The following is a 16,768-nucleotide window of genomic DNA, read 5'->3' as shown; positions in this document are numbered from 1 at the left end:
TCTTTTACCAAATCAAACACATTTCAACCACGCAGACAGACTTTAATGTGTTGGCTCCAGTGAGCACAAGTGGCAACTTTCAACATGCGGTCAGATCGTTCAGCGACGAGTTTGTTTATTTGTCTGATATATATTATACGACAACAAGCTCCTATCCTGACGCTTATACACTGGAGGAAATAAACATGTGATAATGAACATCAAGACAAAAACAACAAAGTGCAGATCTGATGGATCCCGCGGTGTGGAGTTGCCTAGGAGACCGTGACGCCGCCATTGAAACCGCGCAGCATGTCGGGAAACCTTTCCCCCATCATGGCGGAACAGTAAGTTCGCGGACGTTGTCGGATAGAACATTCAGCGATTGTTTGGTCCCGCACATTTCCAGGACCGCGGTCATCTGGTATTTTCCACAAAGAAACCGCCGACCAACACAAACGAGGTGATTTTGCAGACATACGACGTGGACGAGCGATCGACGCGCTCTGATGAAAGAAGTAGCCTCTAAATATCTTAGCAAACTAGCTAGTTGAATGGCTAGCATCGTGCTAACTTAGCCAGCTGTAACATGTTAGCGGAACGAGGTGGCGGTGAGGCGCCGCTGAGGCCGCGGCGTGCAGGCTACATGTGTAGCTGCGATAGCGTCTGCGTTGTGTAACCGGTGCGCGCGTCGGAACCTTAAATGAATGGGTTCCCAAGATAAGCCGTAAAGTCTCTGTTATATTAACTTGAGCTAACGTTAGCTAGCTAGTGATTTGTGCTTTGCTATGTGATAATGGTGTTAAAGTTAGCTGCGGTAGTGCAGGCCCGGCAGTGATTGCTGTTATCTAACGTGGCGATGAATAAACTTTGATTCCGTTTTAGTTTATACTGTCTTTCCCACCTTAGCCTACTTGTTAAAAACGTGTCCTCGTGTAATATCATGGTAAATAATGTATCGGCTGCAGCGGACTTAACTGTATTAACCCAAATTAAATCTAAAATAACATGTTGGCAGCCATACCCTTTCGATGGTTAGCTTTAGCATGAACCCGAAACGGCAATGTCCGTTGGATATGTTGGTTAAAGCATCATAACTTGGAGTGTAGATAACTTACATTCGTAGTATCGGGGTTTTTCATTTTCTGGAGTAACTGTTGTTAGTAACTGTAGTAAGGGAATGGGTTAAGCAAATATAGCCTTTGGGTGTTTTCTGCAGTGTTTGAGACTGTGGCTTCATTGCCAGTGTTAGTGCTCCTCACGTGTTAATGGTGGCATGGCTAGTGTTGATCGTGTTCAAACTTTTACGATATCATGACGTCTTACTTTCTCTCTTTAGTCAAGAACAGGCCTCGTGGGCTTATAGCTAAATCTCATCAGATCGGTATGTTCGTGTACAAATGTCGAAAGGTTAAGTTGCGTGAAACGCACGTTTTTGGAGTAAGCCTTTATTGATGTCTTGAATGGAATCGTTAACAAGCTTTACAATTAGATCTTTATAAATTTGATTAATGCGTTTTTTTTTTTGCATAAAAAATCCAGTCTCATTGTGATAGAGAAACTTCAACGTTGTTTCTTGTAGAGAGGGTCTGTTTTAAGTGTTTGTATTGATGCTTGATGGCAAATACGACCACTGCTCCTGTATTTAAGTGGTGTTACTTTTGTGAGTTTATTACAACCCTGGAATATTCTCAATCAGTGTATTTTGTCTATGGAAGCGTTAGATACATGCGGCTGTTCTTTCCAGTCTGGTAATCGGATGCCACTGCTCACACTCTTATTTATTATTGTGTACAGGAATCTGTGTGTGTATATAGTGCTTACAGATTGTAAAAGTGAAAGGTAATCATTTACTCTTCTTATCCTCAGTATTCTCATCAGCTACGACATGTTGTAGAGTTATCTGTTGTTTTTTGGTTCCCAGAGTTTACAAACAATCTGGCCACAGGATGTTCTTTTGCTATCACTACAGTGCATGGCTTTGTTTTTAATTTAGAGTGGTAAAAATGAATCAGAGCTGGTTTGCTAGAGTACGCTGGTTTATTTTTACCTAAGTTTTTAATTTCTGTGCCTTGTTGGGGCAAATTTGAATGAGATGAGCTCCAATCCTGCAAGTTGCTTGTTTGGTTTTAATCACAGAGGGGTCATACACAGAATACAGCAGACAAGTCTACTGTTATAAAGGTTATTGATGAAACTGTTTTTAGAGAAGGGTTGATGCAGCTTCATTTCAATTTGGTAGTTAGTAGCTGTCCTGTTGGTTATACAGTGTAATATTTTATCTGCAACTTGGATAATAACTATGGATAATGAATTGAATGACATTCAGATACTGATGGAAGTATGACTGCACAGCTATTTTGCTCAAGGTGAATGGGGTAATTTCAGGAAAAGTTTTTAGTTGTCATTAATCAAAACGTGGCTATTTAACACTTTGTTGAAGCATGGTTTTGAAATATACAGTAGTTCCTTTGTTTGTGCATTTTTTTTTATTACTGATTTGAGTTCCAATACCTATGTTTCTCCCCCCCCCAGTGTTGAGTGAGGGAGCAGCAAACCAGTGACATTCAGAGGGGCTTGAACGAGACAGCAGCACAATGGAATGTGCAGTGGACATCCCATTAGGTGAGTGGTGGATAACACACAAAATCATCTTTCATTAAAATTCTAATCCAGTTTGACAAAGTTTATTTTGCTGCATTGCCACTGAACCATAAAAGTCCATTGGTGTCCAAAAACTATTTAAAACACATTAAGGATCATTTGAATGATTTTGACAGTAATGTTTTTCCCTCTCTTTCACAACTCGTGCTCTATTTTTGAAATAACCTACACTGTGCATCATTGCTCATGTCTTGTGCAGGTGAGGATGAGGCACCTGAGAAAGATGACTTAAATGCGAAGGAAGGGAATGAGACACCCCATAAGAAAAATAAGAAGCACAGAAAACACAAAAGCAAGAAGAAGAAGCGGAAGAGGAAGGGTGATAAGGAGAGCAGTTCAGAATCTGGTGCTGAGTCCGATGCAGAATCATCACCCCAATCGAAACCCGTTCGGACCACCAGAGCCAGGTCAGCCTAAAATCACCAGCCCATGAGTAAACCAAAATACTGTTTGAGATATGTATTGATTCCAAAAATAAGAATTTTCCTGTTATTTTACAAGATTCAGGTGATTTCACTAAAATTGTTAGTTATGAATGGTGATATATTCATAATCAAAATTTCACATCTCTCACACTTTATTTAATCAGTTTTTATCACAACATCCAATGTAGATGTCTTTGAATTGCAATAATGAGCTGTAGAGTGTATTTTTCAATTACTTGAGTAAGATTCTGTAACGTACCCAAATTTATTGTGGCCAATGTGTGCTTTGTTAGTATTTGGCAGTTCAATTTAATATCTTGTGTTTTTAGTGCCAGACTGGCCCAAGCTACAGGAGCTGGAGACACTGCTGGGCTGAAGGAAGAGAGTAAAAGGAATATGATTACAGGTAAGTTGTCGAAAAACACTTTCCCGATAAAGTGCAGGGTTAATTTGCTTTTGTATTTGATGTGTGTGTGTGTGTGTATATATATATATATATATATATATATATATATATATATATATATATATATTCTAAATAATTTATTCTCTCAGATCGTGTGGACACAGAGGGAGATACAAAATCCAAAAAACACAAAAGACATGCAGCCAAGAAGAAGAAAAAGAAGAGGAAGAAAGATGAAAAGCACTCCCCATCTGAAAGCAGCTCGGCTACAGGTTCAGAGTCTGAAGGTGAAGGAGGCAAAGGAGCTGGTGATGCCAAATACGCTCCAGCTGCAGCATCTGACCTGCAAGAACCATTTTCCAAACTGGGTTCAAAAAACAAACGCGGGGAGGAGACTGGAGTTCCCATGCTCATGCAGAAACCTGAAATACTTGGGGTGAAGAAAGAGGAGATTACAAATATGTCTCCACCTGGAGGGAAGGACAGCAACACCAATGGATCCGAAAAGGCTATGTCGCCATCTGCTGGCCAGGTTGAGATAACACAGACGGCGACAGTTCGGGTTAAGACTGAAGTTAGTCATGGAGGCAGTACATTCAGCCATGCCCAGGAACTGCCTGACATCATCCCAAAACAGGAAGGCACTACCCCAAGAGATGACCCGGCCCTGAAAGATCAGGCCAGTTTGGTTCAGAGGGTAAAGGAACACGATGGATCAAGGTCCAGGTCTCCTACCCCTTCCAGAGGAAGAAATAGAAAGAGATCTGGGTCAAGTCATAGTCACTCACCCACACCTAGTCCAAGTAGGCAGCAGTCTGGTGGTCAAACAGCAACAACAATTAAAGAAGAGTCAAGATCCAATTCCCGGTCAACCTCAAAAGGAAAACAGTCTACAACTCCTTTAATGAGTCGGCAGATGTCCCGCTCTCAGTCCCCTAAATCTCGAAAGAAGTCCCCCTCCCCATTGCCCAAATCTCCAAAGGGAGCAAGCTGTCATTCCCGGTCCACCTCTCGCTCCATCACCCCCAAGAAGAAGGTGTTAAAATCTCCAAGAAAGTCCAAGTCCCCGAAACGTCGTAGAAATTCCTCATCTACTTCCCCAAAGCGACGCCGGAGTTCCCCCTTTCCAAAAAGAAAGGTTTCGCGATCCCCTAAACGTGGTGGGCGCAGGTCCCCCTCTATATCTCGGTCTCCGAGAAAAAGCCGAAGGTCAGAGTCACGTTCTCGTGTAGGCACTAGGCGCTCCAGGACTCGCTCACCCAGAAGAGGAGGTGCAGTTGGCAGGCGTTCAGGGTCACGCTCCATCAATCGAACACGTCGCTCCCGCTCTAGATCCAAACGGCCTGCTCGTCGCTCCAGGTCACGGACACCAGCAAGACGTGCCGGAGGCAGGCGTTCAAGGAGTCGATCCCTCTCTCGACGTAGGAGGTCACCCCCCCCAAGATCCCGTCACTCCCGCTCCCGGTCAATCCGCAAGAGCAGGCGGTCTCGATCACGTTCCATTGTACCCTCTAAGCGTGGCCGACGCTCCAGAACCAGAAGTCCCCGCAAATGGACCAAATCTAGAACCCCTCCCGCCCGAAGAAGGTCAAAATCCAGGTCACCTGTCAGAAAGCGTTCTCCAAAGTCTGGAAAACGTTCCAAATCCCGCTCTTTGTCTCGAAGGCAACGGTCAAAGTCTCACTCGCCACTACCTGGCAAGAAGAAGTCAAAATCACCCGAGAAGATTGCGAGAAGATCAAAATCCCCAACTATCCCTGCCGACTTAAAAAGATCCAGGTCTAGGTCTGAATCAAGTGGTGGCCAGTCTGACAGCTCCTCGCCAGCGAGATCACCATCTCCCTCTCCTGTGAAAGTAAAGATTCCTTCTCCTAAGGCAGAGGAGACAACTGCAGAAAGTGAAGGATTTTCAGTAACAACAGGTAAAGAGTTTTTTCATTCTTATATTTTTATGCAAACTATATTTACTTAATCGATTTTGTTTATATAGTTGCGCTGTCTGCACATTTAATAAGAGTCTTCATATAATTTCAAATCAAAGGTGAATCCTACCTCATGCATCAACACTGTTAATCGTTAGATATACTCTCCTCCATATTTTCCTTCAAACTGATTACAATTGTTAGTCAATATTCTTTTTGGTGATGTTTGCTTAGTGGTTAATATTGGTGATATAGTTATATATTGGTGAATTGTTGTGGATACATTCAAGTTTGCTTTATTAAAAAGTCCTAACATGTACTATGCAGGTGGTTGGAAACCTGTGCCCTCGGTAGCTGCCTCCAGCCCCCAAGCGGGAAGTTCCTCAGATAAATTGCAGGAGCAGCTTGCTCCTAACCATGACATGGTGCAGAAGGAACACACCAGCTCAGCCAACGAAAAAGATGGTTCCAGGTCTGGTTCCCAAGAGCCTAACACAGGTGGGTCAGATTGTTCCGAAGGCTCAGATGAAGAACAGGATTCTACCTCTCCAGTTAAAATTACACCTCAATGCCAGAGAAGCTCCTCGGTTTCAGTCTCTCCGGAAGTACAGAAGAAACAGTTGTCAAAGTCACCGTCACCGGTGGGCCGTAGGAAACTTTCACGCTCAACCTCATCCCCTCGACGATCAACATCCAAGTCTAAATCCAAAAGGAAGCCATCCAGGTTAGTGTGTGCAGCTGTGTTTCCAATCAGGGATGCAATGGGTCCCTTTAAAGAGCATTAATTAAATAACTTAAACGTCTTAAAGGTAGTAGATCTCAAAGTCTTTTGCCGGACTTAATGTTCAGAAATCTGACATGTTCTGCCTGTTTCTAACTGCTGCATTAAGTTGCCTTGTTGTGTACAGGTATTCATCAGTATTATCATTCATCTTTCCTCAGGTCCAAGTCTCCATTGAAGAAAAGAGAATCTGTTTCTCCTTCAGACAGGAAGAAACGAAGGTCTAAATCTCCTGCCCGGCGGCGGCGGTCACGCTCCCGCTCCGGCGCACGCCGTAAGCAATCAGGCTCAAAGTTGCGAAACAAACCCCGTCGGTCCAAGTCTCGCAGTCCACCCCGCAAGAGGCGATCCCGATCACCCAATGCTCGAGGGAGGAGGAGGTCCAAGTCCCCAGACAGGAACAAGCGATCAAAGAGCCGCTCCACAGGCCGAAGGAAAAGGTCCAGGTCAATAGACAGAAGCAGGCGCTCACGGACTCGCTCCACTGATCGCAGACGCAGGTCTAGATCGAGGGGTCGAGGGAGGCGACCAGTGTTTCGTAGTCGCTCGTTTGATAGACGGGACAGATGGAAGAGGGAACCTAGCCACTCTCCAGTTCTTATTCTTCGGAAACAACGTCGCTCAGGGTCCCGGACACGTCGGAGCACCAGCAAGACTCCTCCAAGGCTGACTGACCTGGGTAAAACAATTAGATAATAACCAATGACAATCGCATTTAATACAATAAACTTTTACCATTTGTGATTCTATATCTTGATGGAATATTTATGTAACAGTTGTTCATGATTTTGTTTATTAGATTTCTATACTTCGTTTCCAACTACTCTAATGCTTAATCTTGCCTTATTTGTCTCCCTATTTACATTACCCCTCTTCCATGTATCTCTTCTACAATCTCTTTCCTCAGATAAGGACCAGCTGCTGGAGATAGCCAAGGCTAACGCGGCTGCCATGTGTGCTAAGGCGGGGGTTCCCATTCCTGAGAGTCTTCGGCCAAAAGCCATTCTCCAGCTCCCTCTACCCACTCCATCTCCTACCCCCCTCTCCTTACCTCTACCTTTACCGCTTCCAATGGGCATGGGGATGGCCAACATGCAGAATATGGCCAACATGAGTCATATGGGCTTAGGCAATATGCATGGAATGCCCAACATGTCAAACATCACCATGAGTGCTGCTATGGCGAGTATGACGGCAGCAACTATGACGGCTGCCTTGACCAACATGGGTGCACTGGCTTCCATGCCTCCCCTTGCCCCACTTCCTACCATTACTAACAAGCCTCCACCATGCCTCGCCCCTCCAACGCCAACTCTTAACATGGACCACATTGTTGAAGCAAAGAGGAAGGTCACGCAGCAGGCTAACATTCACACCATCAAGGAGCTTACTGAGGTAAAAGGGGGCTAAAGTGGTCATTTTTGTTTAACAGTTTTTTTATGTGAGAATGACTGAAGTGAGTGAGTAGTGTAAGGATTTATAAGTGCATATAGTGTCTGTGCATGTCCTAACTGATCTGTTTTCTCTGTGTTTTTGTAGAAATGCAAGATGATTGCAAATAGCAAGGAGGAGATGGCCATTGCTAAACCTCATGTCTCAGATGATGAAAGCTAGAATCGCCAGGTCTTCATGGTAGAAATTCCAATATATTTTTCTTCCATTTCATTGTACATTTTTCTATTTGTTTATCACTTGGCAACCCCATCGTTGTCCCCTTCCCCTACTTCCTTCATTATTTATATTTGAGATCAATGGAATCTCACTCCAGTTTCATTTATATTTTTTTGACTTGTTGGTCCACTAGTGATTTTATGGGCAAACTTAAAGTGAAGTAAAGCCGAAGCTTCTAGATCGCTACCTGGTGGCTGGCTGCAGTATAGGTCATGTACCCAACTTCAAACTACTAAGTCAAAGTACATGTGAAATAATATTTTCACAGAAGGTTTCTGTCATTTTAGGAACGTCTTATTACACTGTATATCCAGGACTGAATCTGTTTTGTAATTTTAATTGGTTATTTGATGTTGTAAAGACAGTATGAGTCGTGATGATTGACAGCCGAGACAGACTCACAATTGGTCGAGTATGTGTTATCGCCAGGACCTCACTACCGGGGCTTCCTCCCCTGATCGCAATTGTGCAGGCTGGCTCCAAATTTGCAAGATGGCAGCTTTCGTAACCAGGATATTTCTGGCTTTATTTCTGGATAGTGGGTGGAAGTGGAGATGTGTCATCTATCTTCATACACCCTAATCTCTGACTGCATTAAAGTGTTCCCCTCTATATCATTTAGTCCTGCTGTAGTTATGAAGCCTGTTTTTCTATACATATTTATTGTCTATTTTGTCTCTATTTACTATATAAACAGGCAAACTGTTTAAACTTTGACTATTCTCTGCACACAGCCTCCGAAGGACTGAAGGAAATTGTAAAAAAAATATTTTCAAGAGGACTTCCCTATCCACGGTTTCCTTTGTCAGCCGGACAACCTGATTCATCAACTACCAAGAAGAAGAAGAGCACCGTAGTTGTCACAGTTTTAATGTAGGAGTACCGGCACCAGCCACTGCCCCTGCCCCACTCTGCTCCCCTGTTTCTTTCTGTGTGTGAGAGAGAGAGAGAGAGAGAGAGAGAGAGGAAGAGAGTCAGGCAGACTGTAACCTGTGATACCACTGAGAAAACTGGATACACTGACGTGTGCACAGTTGTATGACTGTACAGTGTGTATGTGAAAGTGTGTGTATATATTGACTTTCACCACCAACCCCTCAGTGTTGCTGCTTGCTCAAAGCAGATGTCATCAAGACTGAAGAGGAAACAAACCAAACTAACTAGTGGCTCAAGTGTTTTTTGTAAAAGATTAGTTTCTCTAAATTAGTTTTACTTTCATGATTTTATGCTAAGGATTGTGTTGAGTGGAGGTTGCTTCCCTTGTTCTGCTGTATTCCCTTGGTTACCTCTACTCCCTGGTTTTATTAATAAATAATGTAGACAAAGTTTTGGTTGATCCTCCCACGTGAGTTGTTTTCATGATCTCCAGGGCAAGGAGTGTCGACATGTGTCCTGGATCAGATGCCAGAGCTTATTATTGTGATAGAAGGGAATAAATTGGTATATTGGCTGCAAAAATAAGGTTTTGGAATTAAGTTCAAAGATTACTGTATCAATTTACAAAGCTAATTCACTTCTGCCCTGGGTGTGAATTATTTCACCCTATTTTTAAATGAGCAAAGCTTTGGCTCTAACCTGGTCTTTCATCTTTGCTTTATTAGGATTTCCTCAGATGTGGAAACATGTTTCCTGTATATTTGAAAGGTTGTTTCATCTCTCATCTGCCACCCTGACACGCGTTCTCCTGTGTTTTGCAGAAGACATGTTATTTAAGATGAACAGGGCATGTCGTACATCAATGTGTCAGACCGTGATGCCAACTTAACACTTGAAGAAATATTTCTTAAGTATTTCAAACATTTGTTGTCTGGGTTTGACGTTCAGAGCAGGTGACATTTGAAAGAATTGCTGGTTGTTGTGCCAACCATTACACTTGACAATAGTATAAATCCAGATTAAGATCAAAATTAAGAATTAAATTGTATAAATCCACCAGGTTCTTGATATTCCACGAAAAAGATGAAAATGCAACTTGATTCTCAATGTAGGTTATTATTACTTGTTTAGTAAATTTTTTTTATGTTTTACTGCGTGAAATTAGAAACAGGTATTGAGTACACTTTAGACACCTTTGTTGGTTCCGCTGTTTACTTGATTAATACATACATTTCACTGGTGCCATTTTTAGAGGCACACACGAAACGTGTTACCACAATGGAGGGGGTGACAAATTACTGATTGTGGTTATAGGGGTGAATGATGAAACCTGAGTATTTCCTGAGTTGTAACGCTGTTAAATGTGTTTGTCAAGACAATCAGGTTCTTCGTCTGTTCTGTTTTTTTTTTTGCAAATCTGATCATCTTGCAGCTTTGTATTCAGGCCGCAAATTTGGGATTTGTCTTAGAGAAGAGAAAGTGTAGTATGAAAAACCCAACAAGCCTTTTTTGTTTAATCCAATGATACAGTTAAAATCTTCTTTACATGTAGATACTGTCAGGCCTGCACTAGGTAATTCGTTAGAGCTGAGTAAACAGGATCCATGTTTCACAGTAAACCTTCATCCCGTTGGTAAGCTGAAGGACAAAGACGAACTTGGTGCTTTTGGGGAAATTGTGTTTTTCTGTTTTTTCCCCCATAACTCCAACATTTAGCTTCATCAGAGGGGGAAATACTTCTGGATCCGTCCTCCCATGTCGTTTTTCTATAACCAGGGCTTTTTAACCATGGAGGATGATCTGTGACGGCTTTGTCAAACTGTACCTATACAGACTGCAACACAAATATTGTTGGACTGATTCCCTGCGGTATCTTAAAACTGTTATAATGACAACTGTTTTTTTGTTTTTTTTTAGGGAGTCAGTTCAATATTACATTGCTTGCTTTGTACATAAATGTGTTACAGTTATTAAAAATCTCGATCTGTATTTATTGTTGTCCTTGTGTGATATGTTCACCTGTCAGGATCAAGAAGCATCACTTCTCACAAGGGCAGTAAAGAGTTGAGGTTCATTAAAATGGTTGGATATGATGATGCAAGCAATTGAAGAGCTCAGTATAGCTCTTTCTAATATCTTATAACTCCTCATCCTATACATTTACATTTCACTGTCTGGGGATTGAGAAACTTTCAGGACACTCATCACTGCAGATCCCCAGTGTTTAGTTTGGCAGGGCACCCTGCTTTATAGTGAGAATCCTGATTGTTCTGAACTTTTTCAATTTAAGAAACTGTTCTCCTGGGAACTTTATATGAAGCAGAATCTTTTGTGAGCCTTGACAGTCCTGTCTCTAAACTGAACGCAGTTCCTTAAACCTTGTGGTTTGATATTAGCTCTTATATGCATTATCAACAGTGAGACATATCTGTTCAATTGAAGTTACCACAGGCGGCCTCAATTCAATGTGTAGAAACATCTCAAAGATGATCAAGAGAAATGGGGAGTGCTATGGCAAAGTGAATACTTATGTTAATGTTTTAGCTTTTCCTTTCAAATTCAATTGCCAAAATTCAGTTTTTGCTTTGTCACTATTGACAAATAGAGGGATGTAGAGGGATGAGTTAGTTAAAGATATGGATTGTTGACAGATCCAAGTTTTTCCGTCTCCTCTATTGATGTTTATTTTGTTAGTTTGTCCGTGGGACAAAGATAAAGATAAAAGTAGATATCTATTGATGTGAATGTTTTATGGGAAATGCAGTCCCTGATAAACCCATGCCATTTCCTTTGTGCTTTGATCATTTTAATGCAGTTTCATTAAAAAAAAATGTAAGTACCTGCAGTTATGAAATCCTCCAACAAGTGGTGCACTTTCTCTTTGCACTGTTTTTGTCCTGGAGATCAGTGAGTAAATTAATTTCCAAAGCCTTTAATCGGGAGACATTAACTCTGTGAAATTGCAAACAAGCCATTTTAAACCTCGATTAAGAAAATGAGCATTAAAACACATCAGTGTGCAGTTTGTGTAGGAACAGGAGAAACTTTGTAATTGGATTAGGTGAGAGGCTTTGACGTATTAGACACTTTGTTTTCTGCTTCATTTTTTGATTCTGACTCCAGTAAAGAGGAGCGACCCAGCACAGTTTTCATGAAGAAAGCTTTAAAAGGCTTTAATCTGTGGATTTACTCAGTGAATCGGATAAAAAGGTTAAAAAAAAACCACCACAGTGGGACTTTCTGCTTTGGTCTTCATCTGGTTTGATAATACAATTCACTGTGGCATACACTGAGATGAAAAATGCAATCATTACCATAGTCATGGATTAGGGGCTTTGGACTGATCAGTGCTGTGGCTCGTTTTCCTCTTCAAATGAAACAAACACCAAAGACTGTTCCTTCCAGTCATTTCATCACATCACAGTCCATCATGACTTCTTATTTTGTTTGCTTGTTGTGATGGTGAGAGACAAATTAAAGCTTTTTTGTCTTACTCTGAACAAATTTCCCCTTAAAATCAGTTCTGAGAAAAATGCAAATCTATACATGCAACATATTCATTAATTCAAATTATCATCCACCTGAGTGAACTGTGGTGTTGCGTTGATGTTCTCTCAAGACCGCGCTCGACCTCCTGCCACTTATATCCAATATAATGAGGGCTGCTGCCGACCGTTGGCTGTGCCCTGGGCTCTCCAGTGGCCAATCTCTGTGTGGAAGAACTAGAGAGCAGATTTCCGAGCTCTTCCGCAGGAACGGCTCCAAGCTTCTTGTTCAAATTCCTGGTTCATACCTGGATCAAAAGCAAAACACACGCGGTGGAAGTTCTCACCGAACACATCAATGCAGTGGACAGCAACATTAAATTCACTCAGGGGGATGTCGGGTGGATGTCAGGGGAAATCGTTTGGCCTTCTCGGACTGAGCAGTGCACACTGAAGATGACAACATGGAAGTATACAGACAACCACCACAGATCTATATTTACTCTTTGAATCTCATCCCCCACTGGAGCACAAGCTGGGCGTCATCAGAAGTCTACTCCATCGGACTCAGAACAGCACAAGACACATCGGGGAAGCCCTGGGAAAGTGAGAGAGCAGAGAGAGAACTAAACATCAATACACGGAACAACGTGGTTATTTCTTACAGAGCAGGAGTATCTGAAACCTGTTTTCAACAAACACTGTATCCATGTGCACATCAAGCCCAGAGGACAAAACACCCAGGCATAAGCAGATCTTTGTACGCAGTTCATGCAGCGAGGAACACACAGACCTTGGTGGAAATAAACAACCACCTCCTAACTGGAGACCCAACTCCTCAGGACTGAACCACTCACATCTGTCGGACAAGGGAACCCAATTAAAGGACAACAAAGTGCATATCCTGACATGAGAAAAAAACAAACAGCGGAGGTGATTTTACCCCACACCAATTATCAGCTGCTGACGTTGCAGTCTAGGGATCCCTCCCAGGTAGCTCAACGCCCATGTGGCTTGACTGTCATGTGACCCCAACAGCTAACTTGATGGTCAGGTGGGTCAACGACTCAGAGAGGTGAGTCTTCTTCCTCAACATCATCCATTTGACTTTGTGTAGGACTTAGAAGAATATGATAAAGAGACTTTGTGAAAACAATGAAATCTTGAATGAAAACCCCCCTCATGACAGAAGGTTGAAAGTACAGCCACTGTCTTAATGTGAATAAAGAGCATTTACAAACAATATTACAGCCACTAAACTAGAATGGCCCTCAGTAGAACATATTCCACCTCTAAGGCACTAAATGTTCCTGATTATTTTCATCAAGGATCATGAATTATTCCCACATATGTCAAGTTTCTTGCTTATACAAACAAACAAACTAACCAACGAACGGACGGGGGGGGGGGATCTTAACCTCCTTGGTGGAGATAATGAGGGAAATAGGAACAAGTTGCTAAAAATGAACTGTAATACATATGAATGAGACGACATTTATTAACGAGGGCGCACACAAGGTTGTCTCTTTGTTGTGTGTTTGATTTCTTTTTTACCCTTGATCTCACAAGGGTAAAATAAAGTTGGAACCCAAACAACATCTGACTTTCCCACTCTTTAGCCAAAACAAAAAGTAACTAAATCTCTCATGTTCTGATCCCCCCATCATCCCTACAGAAAAAAACTGCAACAAATCTTTTAATTAGAAATGCAGAGGCAGCGTTTTGATCCTACCCTAAGTTCCCAGCACTGTTTCCACTATGTGTGGGTCGGGGTTTGCTATCTGCATTAACTAAAATCCGAGGAAGAGTAATTGGGTTTAATGATCCTGGCCAATTATACTTGTTTAAAATGTGGACCGTAAATTACATTAATCCGTAATTACAGTCACAGTTTTCCTGTCAGCGTCTGCGTGCGCACTTGTTTGCACACAGCAGTTGTATTTGCATGTACATGCATGTGGGTTGCATACTGAGCAGCTGGTGAGTCATTGGGTCTTTGCAGATCAATGGCTGTCAGTCGATGGATGGCTGAGTGCTTTGCAACGACCACCCAGTCCAAGCACTCTACCCGTTCTGTCGAGCAGCCAGGAAAGGAGGTCACATACCCCCCCCCCCCCCCCCCCCGCTTTCCTTTTGCTAAGGATATTTCTCACAGTGTTGCTTCATGCTCACACACACATACACACACACACACTCATGCATGCACACACAGACCAGATAAGCTGATGAATTCAGCCCATGGTGGAGTTCTGGATCAGAGTGGAACTTGTGTCACTGCAATCTCAGAAAGCCTAACGAAGACAACGGAGACGGCGAAGAGGAGAAAAGAGGATTTGGGAGAACTGAGAGGAGCGGCGAGATAAAAGCTGACGAGATTGAAGAGAAAGGAAGAGGAAACAAAAGAGGAACCAAGAATGCCTAATTTTACAGAGGAGGTTTTGGAGCACTGCCGACAGAAATGGGCGAGCTGTGTGTGTATCTGTGAAGGTCCGTGCGCTGGCCAGAGGAGGACAATAAAGGTTGCGACTTTGACTGTACTTGTCGGTTCATTGTACAGTCAAAGCTGTGTGTGTATGTGTGTATGTGCGTGTACATTTCATATCAAGCGTGTGCGTTTGTGGCATTGTCCTCGATAGGTCACAAGCCAAAATAGTACAAAAGCGGGAGATTCTCCTGTAACATTAGTGTGTGACTATCTACGTCTTTATTAGTGAAAACACACATGTTGCATCAACGTACCTAAATATTTAAAGAAGGCACTGAGAAGGAGCAACTAGAGATCCTAATTTATGAATGACTGAAGTGAAACCAATTCAAATGTTCATGTTAACTGGAAAATAGTGTTGGCAAGAATATTCAAATGTGAGAGACATTTAATTTATGGTTGATGACAAGAAATGATAGATTGATAGATTGATAGATTGATAGATTAGTAGATAGATTGATTAATAGATAGATAATGATATTACATATGTTTATGTGGATCAGATTAACTGCACATCTCTGTCTTTCATATTATACTGGTCGTCTTAATTAGATTTTCATCTAAGAGCATGAGTCATTTCGGATGACTGATGTAAGAAACCAGGCAAGTGATTATCCTCAGGATATGTTCCTCCTCTGACCTTCATTTGAAGGCGTCTCAGACAAAATGACACATACTAAGCCTATAGCAGCAGACTGATATATGCATACGTTATTTAAGTTAGTTCTTTTCAATAAGAATTTGTAAGGTTAGTTATTTGAAGCTGTAAAAAGGGGGTGAAACATCCCGATTGTACAGACCCCCGACTGCAAATCCATCCCATGATCGCTACCGGCTCCAAATGTGCAAGATGGCGATGTCTGTATCTCACATATTTTGGCTTCATTTATGGACAGTGGGAGGATGTGAAGACACGGCGTTCATCTCTATATCAAGTCTGTGAGACACTACCAACAGTAAAGTGTTATGTTGCCCTGCTGTGTAGCAAAGACACCGAACTTCCTGAAACCACGTGGAAATCTATATGTGTGCTGTGCATGCACGTTCCTAACTGATGCTCAGATGATGCATTTGAAATGTGGCCTTTAGTCATCATGAGTGGACCTGGGTCATCAAGCTCTGTCTGCCAGGGCAGAGGAGCAGTCGGCCGCTGCCACAGAGTTGACCTATGAAGTCAACCCCAGAGACGGATGGTTCCTGACTGCAGCACGTGTGGCTGTGAATGATGAGAACATTGTGGTAGTGCAGTGAAAAGTGTGTGTGGGAATGTGTGTGTGTGTGTGTGATGGAGGCCTATACTCCAAGTGATACTTTTCTACAGAGGAAGTGTGTTTGTGTGAGTCAGAGATCATAAGAGTGTGTGTGTGATTGTGAAATTTAGTCTGAGCGTTCACAATAGCAAGGTTGTCTTCTTTGCCTTTCTCCCTCAGTGTGTGTGTGTGTGTGTGTGTGTGTGTGTGAGAGAGAGAGAGAAAGAGAGACAGCCTCAGGAATGTGTGTGTTAGTTCCAGTTCATTGCTTGAGAGCAGAGGTAGAAGCAATCTGTGTGTGTGTGTGCGTGCGTGTGTGTTTGTGTGTTTTGTCACAGGGACAGAGGGAGAACCCATGGTGACGTCCACAAAGATCAAGGTAGATCAAGGTTAATATGTGTGTGAGTCTGTGTGCGTGTGTGTCGGCTGTGGGGAACGAAAGTTTCTCTTGTGTCCACATTGATTAGTTTAGCATTTGTTCGTACATCAGAGGTGAGACTCGGGATTAAAGCCTCAGGGGAATCAGGTTAACAAAAATGTAACTGATGGTTGGCAGAGAAAATGTATTTTGAAATGTTTTAAATCCATCTGGACGTCACCTGATCAACCATCCTGCATCTGAAGCCACACAGAGCCCATGCAGTGGTGTGTAGGTCTGTGTGTGTGTTTGCATGCAGGTATATTATATGCATGGGAGGTTTCAGTCCAGTGCTCCCACTGATGTCGTGTGAGACGTTTGTATTACAGAGTTGTGGACGTTCCAGTCCATCGCCCATGCTCCCAGATTCACAGTGACAAAACCAGGGGCGCTGTGCAGTGACAAA

General features: G+C 42.5%; 1 protein-coding gene across 1 annotated transcript; it reads left to right on the top strand.

The window, feature by feature from the left end:
* The first annotated feature begins 292 nt into the window (after positions 1 to 292).
* On the top strand, positions 293 to 10,713 carry sona (SON DNA and RNA binding protein a). The gene is made up of 10 exons (XM_053439481.1): positions 293 to 442; positions 2,515 to 2,604; positions 2,843 to 3,050; positions 3,398 to 3,474; positions 3,624 to 5,396; positions 5,724 to 6,120; positions 6,339 to 6,856; positions 7,085 to 7,572; positions 7,717 to 7,809; positions 8,583 to 10,713. The coding sequence occupies exons 2-9, from the start codon at positions 2,577 to 2,579 to the stop codon at positions 7,789 to 7,791; spliced, it is 3,564 nt and encodes a 1,187-aa protein (XP_053295456.1). The 5' UTR covers positions 293 to 442; positions 2,515 to 2,576; the 3' UTR covers positions 7,792 to 7,809; positions 8,583 to 10,713.
* Positions 10,714 to 16,768: the final 6,055 nt, after the last annotated feature.

The sequence above is a fragment of the Pleuronectes platessa genome, chromosome 14 (assembly GCF_947347685.1).
Source record: "Pleuronectes platessa chromosome 14, fPlePla1.1, whole genome shotgun sequence".
NCBI lineage: Eukaryota > Metazoa > Chordata > Actinopteri > Pleuronectiformes > Pleuronectidae > Pleuronectes > Pleuronectes platessa.
This window is presented reverse-complemented; position numbering and strand designations above follow the sequence as displayed.